The 14470-nt window shown below is 34.0% G+C and overlaps 1 protein-coding gene across 1 annotated transcript; it reads left to right on the top strand.

Annotated features, from left to right (window-relative positions):
- Positions 1–13041: 13041 nt before the first annotated feature.
- LOC106778513 lies at positions 13042–13972 on the top strand. The gene is made up of 2 exons (XM_014666488.1): positions 13042–13309; positions 13392–13972. The coding sequence occupies exons 1-2, from the start codon at positions 13042–13044 to the stop codon at positions 13970–13972; spliced, it is 849 nt and encodes a 282-aa protein (XP_014521974.1).
- Positions 13973–14470: the final 498 nt, after the last annotated feature.

Below are 14470 nucleotides of genomic sequence, written 5' to 3'. Positions count from 1 at the left end.
GTTTAACATACATGATATATGGATATTAATCATTTAAGTGCGTGCAAGCAACAATATAGAGCATATATTTTGATCTCAAAGCCATATAGATTAAATTCTTAGTGTCATGTTTGTTAGACATTCTCGCTTAATCATTCAACACTACTTTCACTAGTACAAAAATCGCGTACAACATCGAATATTTTAGGTTTGGGTTAAATATGTTTTTAGTCCCTAAACTATCAAGCGAATTTGGTTTTAGTCCCTCTTTGAAATTAAGCTACATTTTGGTCCTTCTTCTTAAAGAAACCATAATTTTTCGTCCTCCAAAACTAACGACGTTAAGAAAAGCTGAGCTGGCTGACAATGATGTACCGCGTCATTTTTTTTCTAACATTCTTCCCTTCCACCTAGCGAGGGACTGAAGGAGTCAACGAGTGACTGGAGGCAATCGAAGGCCGCAGAGGAGAGGAATCGATGAGGGAGGTTTCTCCTTGGGAGAGTTCGAGCCAAAGGTTGTGCACATTTTTGGTGTCGGGCTTGACGCCCCACGAGGCGAAGGACTTGGAGGGGAGGTGAGGTTTGAGCCAGTCGGAGAGGGATTGGGGAGATGCGAAGTTATGGTGGCGCGGGGGTAAGGTGTTGAGGGCAGTGGCTGTGGTGGTATTTTCGGAAGGTGTTGTGTTGAGGGACATGGCAGGGAATTTGAGGAAACGGCGTAGGAAGGGACAGCGGGTGGAAGCGATGTTGGGCTTGGAGGAGGAAACGAGGAAGCAGACAAGTAGAGCCGTCAGGAGGAGATCTCAAGCCAGATAATGAAACTAAGTCTCCATGCCTCTGTTCATCTCAAGCCACCAACAAAAGAGTTAAATCCCTAAGCAATAAGCACACACAGAACAAAACCCATTAACTCTTCTTCAATCTTGAACACGGTCCAGTTTGATACTACTCCCTTCGACATCTTTAGAAGTAAAGTAGATAAGAAAATTTTTGAAACTTCTTCTCCCACTGCATCAAAACGTTACAATTGGGGCTTTCCCCAAACAACAAACTACATGTGTCGAACTCGTAGCCCTTGGTGGCGGCAACCACGAATTTGAAGAAGAGGGAAGGGGTTTCCCTGCTTGCGAGCAAAGGGGTGAACGACGGTGACCTTGGCCGCGACCCATGGCGTTGGTGGCGCCTTGGCTTATGACTCGCGGCGGTCGGGCTCGCTCAAACGGCGGCTGACAGAGAAACGAGAGAGTTTCTCTCGCGATCGAGTGAAAAGGAAGAAAAGCGGCACTTATGACGCCAGTGAGGACAACGACTCTGGCGAGGATGTGCGGTGGTAGGGTGGCCAACAAAAAGCGTTGGAGTGGCCAAGAGATGATGACCCAATGACGACAACAACGATGGTGGTTGACGATGGCTTTTTGTCGCTCCTTGGTTCTGGCGATGGAAAAGGAGGGGGAAACAATAAATTTCATATTTATGTATTTTATAAAGCATGAACTATGAATGTGTAATATCAACAACAAACAACAATAACCAACAAAAAACAAGTTCAATCAAATAACAACAACAAACAAGTTCAACCAAACAACAACAAACAAGTTTAATAAAAAAAACAACAAATAAGTTCTTCAAAACGAAAACTAACGTTCAAAAGTTGGGTTCGTCGGAATAAATTGTCATCACCAATGAGAGAGAAAGCAGAATGCGCCTATAAAGGATAAGAACACAAAAATAATCAGTCAAAACAAACGAAAATCATACTTAAAGTAGTTAATTAACATGCATTTCTATCAAATGAATGAAAGATTACATGTGATGGTTGTCAAACTTCGTTCAAGAAAAGTTTGAGAAGAGAAGAGGGTCTCGCGTGCTAAGATAAAGTGAATGAATTTTCAATTTCCCGCTCAAATTTTTATTGAATTCACTAACCTTTTGACGTCCAACGTTGTGGCATTCAACGTTTTATATCCTTTTACGTCGAATTACAATTCTAAATAACGTTTAATAATTCCATTTATTTACAAAAATATCACCGATCATTTTTAACGTTGGCAGTTGTTTGACGTTGAACGTGTGACGTTATATGTTGTTTTTGCACTAGTGATTATTTTGTTATCATAAAAGCCTCATTAATTACTGAGACTTGTCTATTTCAACACGTCATAACTCTTCAAGATTTTCACTTCATGTTCCTCTAATACATTCTTTGCTTTTCTAGTCTATCATGTATAAGCCTATTAATTTTTTTCTCTATGCTTTTCCTCTTGGGTGTTATTTGTTATTGCATTAGAAAAGTGCATATTCCTCTCTCCAAATTTACTTGAAATGTTTGATCAGCAGTGACTATTCTCAGTTGAGTACTTAGTATGATTTTTTTTATGAACAATTTAATGCTTTATCTTTTGATATTTTGCCTCTAAGTCTTCCTGCATTGATGAGAGCTTTACCATTCTTGAACTCCTAGTTATCCCTCTTGTTTTGTCAAATTATTTATTTTTACACCAATAATTCTACTTTCTACTTTCACAACTTGATCTTTGCATGAAAATTCTTCAAGTCTTTGGCTTTAATCAATTATCCCTTTAATCTCTTTGTTCCATTCATTTGGTTTCCTCCTTATTAGAAAATCGACCAATTTGAAATTGTCTTTGCTACTAGTGTTGAATTCCTTTCTTGAATTGATATTGTTGACAATTTTGTTATACTTCGCTTATGTGATCTTTATTTTTCCTTTTTACATCTGCACTTTTAAAACTGAACAACATCCTCTAAAGATACATTGTCATTTTTATACCTCCTCCTATGTGTTATTGATGTTGTTTTGTTAATAAATCTATGCATAATATTGAATTAAAATACCAATATGAATATGAACAATTAAAGCATGCCTACACTTTTATTTATACAACAATGAACACCTCTTCTGCATCCACTTTCCATTTTGATAAATAAAAAAATTTCTCTATTTCTATAGAGTTTACATAGTTGTTACTCATACCATTTCCTAGATTTTATTTCCTTTTTTTAAATAGTTCACTAAAACTATGAAAATATTGCCACTAAAACAGAAAAAGCTTTTTACGTCTAATGATTTTGACTATTTACGTCTATTTTAGGTTAAAGGTAGATTTGGTAGACATAAATTTACATTTGTTAAAATAACAAATGTAAATTTATGTATGGTGCTAAAATAACAAATGTAAGTTTATCCGGTACAATTATCCCAAAATTTACTCCATTGTTCATGAAGTGGTGAACAACATTACAAAGGTCGCACCCTAAATTTCCTCTTCTTCAATTGATTTTTTCCTTCTCAACACAAAAACAATGTGAAACAAGAATAGAAAAGAAAAGGAAGATAATTGGTGTGGATTAGTGAGTTTTCCATCTTTCTCTTCAATTTGAACCTCTCTAATGATGTGTATAACAATCTTTGTGGTTTTGACAAAGCACACGAGGATTTGCGTAATAGTGGAGCTCGTGATCTGTGGTTGGTGCGTTCTGGTAAGTTAAGATGTGATGGATATGCACCTATGTTGCATTTTAAGTTTGCGGTGGCTCACATTTGCATTTTCTAACAACACTAGTGGCTCTGACACAAACTACGATTGAAACACTATGGTGGTGGCAACTGGTGACTGCAAGCCCTATTTTTGCATCTCAAACATAAAACCTCGCACATGCTAAAAAATGCTCGCAACGAAATGATGGTTCATCCCCTAATACAGGGTTAATGGAAATCATTTTCTTTTCCACATATTAAACTAGTGTTTCGATTCCAAGTCCATCGAGTAAAATCATCAATCATCACATCCTAGATATTGTCCATTTTAAAGTTTGGAGCTCTGTTACAGATTCATCCTGGCGTGTTCACTTGGGGGTGATTGGGAGAGAGTGATTGAGTGGATTTGAGAAAATTTGAGGATAATTTTTGTTGTTGTTTATTTGAGTGAATTTGGAGGTAAACAAGAGTGAATTTTGAAGTATTTAATCTGTCATATAAACTAAATCCTACACCAATTCTCACAAACTTTACTTCAAAATCCACTCTCGTTTACCTCCAAATTCACTCAAATAAACAACAAAAAAAATTACTCTCAAATCCACTCATTCACTCTCCCCCAATCACTCTCAAGTGAACACACCCTAAAAGACGTTGAAAAGGTTAAGAAGAAAGAAGTATTTAAATTTTTCTTTATCTAAACTCGTAAATAATGTGAGACTATTAGGTATATCAAAATAAATATAATTACATCTAATTATTATGTCATTAACAGTGTTATGAAGTTATTAAGGTATCTAATGGGATGCTATTTGTCTAACCATACTATTATTGATCCTAGTAGTTAATTATATGACTAAATAAAATAAAATTTGTGGCATTAGTTATTGAAGGAATGAGAGGACAAAAGTAAATGCATTGTAAAGTGTTTGTAGTGCCTTTTCTTTTCCCTAAAGCTGTACTTTTATGATTAAAGTAACACAAAAATATTAAAGTTAAGTATAATTAAATTATGCACTTATTAATGAGATTTAAGTTTAATTAATTGTCAATATAAGTTCTTTTGCATTATCCAAATTCAGTTACAAGTATTTTTAAATGTCACTTCTCGGTTACAACAAAATATATTTAAATCGCTTTTTGTATTGAGACACTTTAAGGAGACAAATAGGAATATATTTATTTAATCAAACGTAATTAGTAAGAATGGAATATAATATTTTGAATACAATTCTTTACCATAAAACATTTTTATTATTAGTTAACATTTAATAAAAATCATCAAATAAAAATTTATTTCCTCAAAACCAAATTTTCACGACAAGTTTAGGTTGTAAGCATTAAAGTCTAATAACTCTGCACGAATAAAAGATTAAATTCATTTTTATTATTTAATTTACATTTTACATAAAAAAAAAGTTTAAATCTTTTTTTAGTCCCTAAGTTATAAGTGGATGTTCAGTTTAGTCCCTGTTTTTAAAAGTATATATCTTTGATCCTTAAGTTATAAAAAATGTATCAAATGAGTCCTTTTTTTACTTAAAATACTGTTTTTGGTTATTTCTTAATAATTGCTACGTCTTTAGATTACTCTTATTTGTTTCTTAATAATAACAACACTTTAGATTGTTCTTTGTATTTTGACCATGAAATCAAAAAAAGACCCATTTGATACATTTTTTATAACTTAAGAATCAAAGGTTTACATTTTTTAAAAAAAAGAAATTTAAACTAAAAAAAATAATCATAAGCATTATTCTTCCGTACATCTACGCTTCTTCTTCTCTTTTTTTTTTTGTCCAAAATGCATCACTCTACAATACGTGATGTTTTTTCTCAAGTGAGGCCCATTTCCATTCTCATATGTGGGCTTGTAGCTTCTTCTCTTTATAACATCAATTTAAGAACAACTCGTCCTTCTTTTTATCACATATAACTAGTATTACACGTGTTTTTTATTTTTAATTTTATTTTTATGTTAATATATTAATATTTTTATTTTGTAATAATAAAATGACAAGTTTAGTAATCATGTTTATATAGATAGTATTTTGTATAATTATGTTGAAGTGTTCAATTGTGTATAAATATTTAGATTTATAAAAATTATAATTATAATATGAAACCATTTATTATAACAATTGTACTACTAATAATAAAATTAAATGTAATATGATTTATTTGAAAAGACAGAAAGAAATAATAATGTGTTAGTGTGTAATTTAATAATTAATTTTTATGGTTTTATTTTGATATTATATAAAAAAAATTTGTTATTTTTTATTTTCATTAATTAATTAATAGGACAATTTTTCCCTTTTCAAAACTTTCCTAATTATTAAATTAGATAATACATTTTGTTTTGATATATATATTTGTACACTATTGGTGGAAAAATATTAAATCTGTTTATGTTCACATAAGTTGAAGGAATCGAAGGAGAGTAAATTGATGACTTTGAAGGGATTTGAAAATAAAATGTATGGTTTTTTTTAATAAATTTGGAAATGATTTAAATTAAATTTAAAAGTAAAGATGGTAAAAGATTTGATTGATGTGGTAATTAAAAAATATTTTAATGGATAAAAAAATAAATATTATCATATTATCTTTAATGGTAGTAATAGAAAATAATATTTATTAGTAATCAAAATGTGGTATTTAACAATGGATTCCACACCCCGCGAAACTAGGCACACTGCAAGTTGTACCACCACGTCAATTCTACTAAGCACACATGACTTACAAGTTTCAAAAATTGTGGAATCTGTTCCATTTATAACATAACATATTCCATGCATAACAAATCCATATACTAATATTAATAAAATGTAATCGGTTTAATATTTTGGTAGATTTTTATTTTCGTCCAAAATTTTAGATAGGTCTCTTTTTTTTTTTCAGTGTTTCAATTGAATCCTTATTTTTGTAAAATTGAAGTAATTAGAAACTTGCCATCAAATTGGACAAACGAACGTTTAAATTTGCGTTAGTTATGACATGATTAATCAGACGTGACATTAAAAAACAGTTTGAATTGATTTTTTTATTAAAAAATGGATTACATAGAGATTAAATCAGATATACTCAAGGACAAACTTGGCAAATTAAAAAAGATTTAAATGAAGCCCTGCAATTGAGAAATCAAAATTTGATTAGACAAAAAAATTGGAACTCCAAATTAGGGTTCGTGGGAGAGAAAAAAAAATCTAGTCGCAGAAACAGTACACAAATTGATAACAACATCTTGCAAACGTTTAAGAGAAGCATTGTTCAAGTCCAGGACATCGGGTACTCATCAATGAGATAAACCAGAATCATAAGTCTAAGGTCCCTGACAATCTCAACAGAAACATTGGCCTTATTAGGGAGCTTAACGACAACATCAGAAGAGTGGTTGACCTTTATGCAGATCTTTCAAGCTCCTTTACCAAATCCATGGAGGTTTCTTCCAAAGGGGATTCTAATGGTGCTGTGAAATCTGACGGTAAAGCTGGTCACAAGCGACACAGGCCTCTTTATAGGGAACTTTTTTTGTTTTTCTTCTTTTTATTTTAATTTCTTTTCTTTTTTTTTCCTTGGTGGAGATGCATGACATAACAATTGTGTTGAGGGATAAATCAAGATTAACTTCTATAGCCGAAGCCTTCTTGTATTACAAAATGTTCTCTAACTCATCGTTTACTGCTTACATTCCAAATAAAAAGAAATGATTTTTCGGAAATTCTATCAATTTTATTATAACCTTGTGACTGTGGATCAACGAAAATAGCATTTGACACCCTTTCCAATACAAACACGACGATAACAACGAAAATAACATTTGAGACTCTCTTCAGTGTCTTGAGGGTCTTTAATTTCGTATCAAGCTTTTGCTTTCTGGTATGTAGTTTCTTCAGCATTGACACTTGCTTTTCATAAACTGATTGAAACAAGGAATAAAACTCTTCAATGAAAGGGTCCCCAGCTTCCTTGAAACCCTTAAGCTCTTGCAATGTCTTCAAATAAGTAGACCCTTCAACCCTATTTTGCACCTCTTCCTCAAAATAGGTAATTGCAGATTTAACGATAACATGCCTTTTGTGTGCTCGATTCAAGCATTTGTCAAGAAAGAACGCTTTTTTTTCTCTCCCACGAACCCTAATACAGAATCCTAATACGGAATCCCAATTTTTCCCCCAATCTCATTTTGATTGCAGGGTTGCACTTAAATTTTTTAATTTGCCCAGTTTGACCTTAAGTACATCTGATTAAATCTCTGTGCAATCCATTTTTTAATAAAAAAATCAATTCAAACTCATTTTTAATGGCACGTCTAATTAATCAATACACTGACCATGCCACGTAATCCAAACTTAAACAGGTCGTTTGTCCAATCTGACGGCAAACCTCTAATTGCTTCAATTTTATAAAAGCAAGTACCCAGTTGAGATGTTGAGAAAGAAAGAGACCTATTTGAGATTCTGGACAAAAATAGGGACCTACCAAAACATTAAACCAATATAATCATAGGTAGAGATATTTTGATAAAATTCTTTTTTCAATTCAATGTTAATATTATAGAACTTAATGTAGTTTTATATAATTTAATATTGTAAGATGTTACTTTTTACTTAATTATAAAAATTTGAAAAATACACTAAAACAAATATATTTTTCTTTGTATAGTGTACGTGTTTGTTTATTGTTTTGTTACTAATAAAATCTAGTTGAAATAGATGAGATGAAAGAATGATAATCCTGCGAATCCGTCCTAAATGTTGCTTGCAAACAAATAGCTCAATTCGAACACCCATCATAAGGAAAATGTTTTATACGTTTTAAATTAACAAATCAATAAAATAGTAACACATAATCAATTATAAGAAAAAATATTAAAAATAGTTGTTACCATATCATATAGTCATACATACAAATCCGAATCTCTCAATATTCTGATTTTTTTCATTAATAACACGGATTACTTTTTTAATTTCACATATAGCATACTGTTTATTATATTTACCTATATAGTACAATTTTTAATAGGTTAAGAATTCGATTTCCAGGAAACCGAACTTTGAATATGATTCAAAATGTTTTTATAAAATTTAAAATTCAAAATTCGTACACCAGGAAAACGAATTCTGTGAATGTTTTTAACTTACTTATGTTCACTTTTACTTTTTACTCTCAAAACGTTTCCCACTTTTTCTCTTATCTCTTTTCTCTTGACCTAGCAGTCACATCCCCTTTTCTTCTTGCTGTGTTAAGTTCTTCTTCTTCTCTGCACTCCATCATCGCAAACCAGGTACTATTATCCCCCTTTTCTTCTTCTTCTTTTCTTCTTGTTCTGTTAAGTTCTTCTTCTTCTCTGCACTCCATCATCGCAAACCAGGTACTATTACATATTTGATTAGATTTTACATAGTTATCTATAAATATTTGTTTGGTTTGTGCTGTGAGAAAAAACAGTGATGCATTGATCTGGAAAAGCATGAAAGAAAGGGAAAAATAGTGAAGCTTATTTTTAGCCATTATTGTTCAATGGGTTTGGAAAACCATGGAAGGTTTCAATGGTTTTTGAAACCCGATGAACAATTTTAATTTTTTTTAATTATTGAAAACCATATAGATTTGGAAAACCCTTTCTCGGTGAACAATTTTTAAAAAAATTAATACAATTTCAAACCATATAGTACAATTTTAAAATAAACATTTGAAATAAAATTAATACAAATTTTAAAAAAATATAAATAAAATTAATACAAATTTGTTGTAATTAGAAGAAATATCTGTAATTTTAATTAGAGATAATATCTATAGGATTTTTCTAATTGGACAAATTTTTGTTAGGGTCTAATAATTTATTTTGCAAAATATATTGTTTCATTATTTTCCCTTTTAGAATATTAGACCTTTTTATTACAAATACAATTTTCCTTGAGAGAGAAAATATCTGTAGGATCTTCTACATTATTTTTACTATATTGTTTTCCAATTTTCCTTTTTACAAAATTAAATTATAAAAAAAATAATTAATTCACTATCTTTTTCAAATACAACAAAACAAGTTTTTTTTTTTCATAAACTTCAAAAACAATAACATAAGAAAATAAAAATCATAAATTAATAAAAATTAAAAAAATCATTCAACTGCTTCATGGTTTTCAATAATTAAAATAAAAAAAATTGTTCACCGGGTTTCCAAAACCATTTAAACCTTCAAGGGTTTTCTAAATGTTCTCAATAATTAAAAATAAAATAAAATTGTTCATCAGGTTTCAAAAACCATTCAATCCTTCAATGGTTTTACAAATCCATTCAATTGATTCATGCTTTTTAATAATTTAAAAAAATTGTTCACCGACAAAGGGTTTTCCAAATCTATATGGTTTTCAATAATTAAAAAAAATTAAAATTGTTCACCGGGTTTTAAAAACCATTCAATCCTTCAATAGTTTTCCAAACCCATTCAATTTATTCATGCTTTTCAATAATTAAAAAAAAATTATTCATCGAGAAAGGGTTCTCCAAATCTATATGGTTTTCAATAATTAAAAAAATATTAAAATTGTGCACCCCATGGTTTTCCAAACCTATTGAACTACAATGACTAAAAATAAGCTTCACTTTTTTCTCTTTCTTTCATGTTTTTCCAGATCAATACATCACTATTTTTCTCACAGCACAAACCAAACCAATATTTATATATAACTATGTAAAATCTAAACATGCAAATCTAATCAAATATGTAATAGTACCTGTGCAGAGAAGAAGAACTTAATACAACAAGAAGAAAAGGAGAAGAAGAATAAGGGAAGAAGAAAAATGGAATGCGGCTGCTAGGTCAAAAGAAAAGAAAAAAAATGAGGAAAAAGTGAAAAACGTTTTGAGAGTAAAAAGTAAAAGTGAATAAAATATGTAATAGTACCTGAGATTTACAATTATGGAGCGCAGAGAAGAAAAACTTAACACAAGAAAAAAAGGAGAAAAATAATAGAGGAAGAAGAAAAATGGGATGCTAGGTCAAGAAAAAAAAGAGAAGAGAAAAAATGGAGAAAAAGTAAAAAAACGTCTGAGAGTAAAAAGTAAAAGTCAATAAGTTAAAAACCTTCACAAAATTCATTTTTTTTATACAAATTTTATATTTTAATTTTTATAAAAACATTTCGAAACATATAAAAATTCAGTTTCTCACAAATCAAATCCTATCCTATTAAAAACTATGGTATATAGGTAAATATAATAAACAATGTTTTATATGTGAAATAAAAAAATAATATATGTTATTAATGAAAAAAAATCCAATATTCTTGTAAATCATGCAATCAAACACATCCTTAAAGTTATTTTAATATATCTTTTTATTTAAAGTCTGTCTTCTCAGTTTCCACATCTTTAGTGCGCTAGATCTTTTTCTTCTAGAAATCTCATTGATATTTTTCTGCTGTCTTTAATATTAGTATCTTATTTTCGTATTTATTTTAATTTTTTTGATGATTTTCCTTTTCCTGCTTTAGTTGATATTGGACTTTTAAGTTGAGAATCTCCTTGGTTTGAATATTGTCTCGTAAGCGCTATAGCTTCAAGAATCTATTCCAGAACTCGATCTCCTTCATCAGTCCGGCCAAGGTAAGTTCGGTGAAGTCCGTCCATTGTTCTATTTTTTTTTTTTTTTTCTGTTTAAAAATTGATTTCTTGTTATTTGTCTGTGTTATTTCTCTGTTTCATGAAAGCCCTATTTTTCGAATCTTGAGTTGCAGTTTTCAAATATATTATGTTACTTTTGCGTCTCAATTCTTTAAATATATTATTTTACTTTTTATAGTTATGAGATTCGTTCATTATTACATAGTTAAAATAGAAAAAACCAAAAGTAATCATGATTTATTTCTGGGTACATTTATTATAGTTCCTTTTTATTTTAGATTAAGTCAAATATTTGAATCAATTAACGAAAAAATGTTTTATTATAAAAGTAATTGAACAAATATAATAAGACTGATACAATTCATGAGAAATCAGAAATGTATTGGAACAAGTTTTTTAGTTGAATAATATTCTGAAAAGTTTATCAATGAGATCTTTTCATAAACAATAAACAATTATATTGTATTAGTTTAAATGATATGTGTACCGTAAAGAATGGGACGGACGGTCGTAGGGATAGTCAGGACGATCGGCATGCAACGAAACCCGAAGAAACACAACGGTGAAGCCCGGTCTCGGCGATCGGGTGTGACCTCTGTTTGTGAGAAAAATCTTGAAAAATTCACATGAAGCCCTGTTGTCACAAGATAACACCGCATTCTCCATGCTCACAAAAAATGTTCTTCGAAAAAGTGCTGAGAGACGAAACGTCGGCTAGACCGCCAGTACGTCGGATGACCAACGATCAGCGATGGACGCTCGCATAAAGGAGTTGATCCGATACCAGTTTGAACAGATTCCTCACCAAAACTGTTGTGATGGACGACTGGCACGTCCGGCCAAGGATGAAATTAGAATTTGGTAAAGCTTTCAGGATTAAGGTAAAACCAGATTAATTATAACAGGCCTACTATTGGGCCGTGATCAAGGCTTTGTTAATCATTGGCCCATGAGGAAAACTATAAATATGAGTTCAGGGTCAAAGGTAGGTGGTTCCATTGAATACACATTTACTTCATTTTCTCTCTCTATCTCTACCTTTTCATCCAATTAACTAATACTGACTTGAGCGTCGGAGTGCCATTAGCAGGTACCCGGCCGGATTCAACGGACGAAAGCATTCATCAGAAGAGGACTCGGTAAGGGAAGTAGAAGATCGGACGGCTTACGGCAGAAAAGTGTGTAGGAAGACTAAGGAGACCTTCCCCACCGAAACATTTTGGCGCCTACCGTGGGGCCGGAGGATTGTAACCAATGGTGACCACAAGAAACGCTAGTACCGAGGAGCATACTGAGATGTGGTGAATGATGGAGCAGCGAATGGAAGAAATACAGCACAAGCACGAAGAGGAGATGGCGGCGGTGAGGGTCGAGTGTCTGGCCCAGATAGCCCGGTCGAAGAGCGGAGGAGCTGGAGGAGAGGAGGGTAATGAAGAGGACAAACAGGAGCGTACGGTCGTGTTGGAGGAGAAGGTAGAGCACAGTAGTGCTCGGACGGACGGAAAGGGAAAAGAAGATGAAGAAGAGAAGGGGGACAGGGGGGATAGTCACATGCTTGTGAAGGTGGAGGGACCTACGGTCCCGGTGCCTTTCGTCTGGGAGATCATGGATGTGCACATCTCAGAACAGTTCGTTCCCCCCCAATTCAAAATGTATGATGGGTCTACCAACCCTTCCGCACATGTTAGATCTTTCATTAACGCGATGATGTTCAGGAGGGCTGCGATGCCATTTGGTGTCGGGCTTTCTCGCTTTCTTTGGAAGGGGAGGCACTAGATTGGTTCAATGCGCTCCCCGGTAATTCTATCACGAATTTCAAAAATTTAGGCGAGATGTTCAAAAAACAATTTGCTGCCTGTAGCATGGAGGAGGTCACGGTGGTGGATCTGATGAACTTGAAGTAGGGAAAAGAGGAGTCTTTGAAATCTTTCATGGATCGATATCAGAAAACTGTGCGAAAGGTTAAAGGCCTTAGTTTGGAATTGGCCCTCCAGTACGTGATGCCCGCCTTAAGACCGGGCCCGTTCAAGGATAGTGTATGCCGGAACCCCCCTCAAACGATGGAGGAGTTGCGACAACGGGCGACCGACGAAGCTCGGGTGGAAAACATGAAACAGAATTACCGGCGAGAACAACAGGAGGCTAAGGCGGAGAAAAAGGACAACAGAAAGGTAGAAGGATCTGGAAATAGGCCGACCGGTCCGAAACTGAGGGAAGGGCCAAGGGGCCCGAGGTTTCCCAGTATACCCCCCTCAACGCTCCTCGGGCCCGGATACTCCAGGAAGCGTTGAGCACCCAGATCTTACCAGCACCAGCAAAGAGACCGACCCTCCGGGGGCGGACCTAAGCAAGCGTTGTTTGTACCACCAGAATTCCGGGCATGATACAGAAGAATATGTGACGTTGAAAGATAAAATTGAAGAACTGATCTGTATGGGGCGACTGCAACAATACATCAAGAGGGAGGACGTACGACGTCATGAGGAACTGCCGAGGAGTGAACATCCCTATACGAGGTTCGAAAGTCCTCCTAGGGAGCGAAGAAAGGAGGGCAGAAGCCACCGAGATTACGATCGTCCGCCAAGAGATGAGGGAAGACGGACGACCCAAAGGGATAGAAGTCGAAGCCGAGGGAATGAGCAACGAGGACCTTTGAGGGGAATGATTAACACCATCTCCGGAGGCTTCGCCGGAGGAGGACCTACGTCCTCCGCGAGAAAGAGAAGTATCTGGGCTTTGAGATCCATATACACGCTGTGGATGTACCACGAAGAACTATGCCACCCATTACTTTTTCAGATGAAGACTTCCATGCCCCGGACCCCGACCAAGACGATCCGATGGTCATCGATATTGAAGTAGCCCGGTACGGGGTTAATAGAGTGTTAGTTGACCAAGGAAGTTCGGTCAACATACTGTATTAGAAGACCTTTTTGCAAATGGACATCTAGGAGGACCTCATCCTCCCCTATAACGAGCATATAGTAGGCTTCACCGGAGAACGAGTGGACACACGAGGATATATTGACTTGCACACCCGTTTGGGGACAGGACGGGAGAGTGAGGAGATGAAGGTGATATTCCTGCTCGTGGAGGCACACACCTCTTATAACGTCCTGATAGGACGACCGTGCCTAAACGCATTCGGAGCTATCGTCTCCACCCCCACTTGACCATGAAGTATCCAACTCGGAGGGGGACCATTTCCACCGTACGGGCTAATTAAAAGACGGCAAGGGAGTGTTATGCGGCCGGATTGCACATATACCCAAAGGAAGTGTTAGGATGTTTATCCTATTTATCATGATTATATTGTGTCCAGGGTTACTCTAATTATCATGATTATATTGTGTCTAGGTT

The sequence above is a fragment of the Vigna radiata genome, unplaced genomic scaffold, assembly GCF_000741045.1.
Source record: "Vigna radiata var. radiata cultivar VC1973A unplaced genomic scaffold, Vradiata_ver6 scaffold_23, whole genome shotgun sequence".
NCBI classification, from domain to species: Eukaryota; Viridiplantae; Streptophyta; class Magnoliopsida; order Fabales; family Fabaceae; genus Vigna; species Vigna radiata.
The sequence above is the reverse complement of the archived record's forward strand: the minus strand, read 5'-3'. Positions and strand labels throughout refer to the sequence as shown.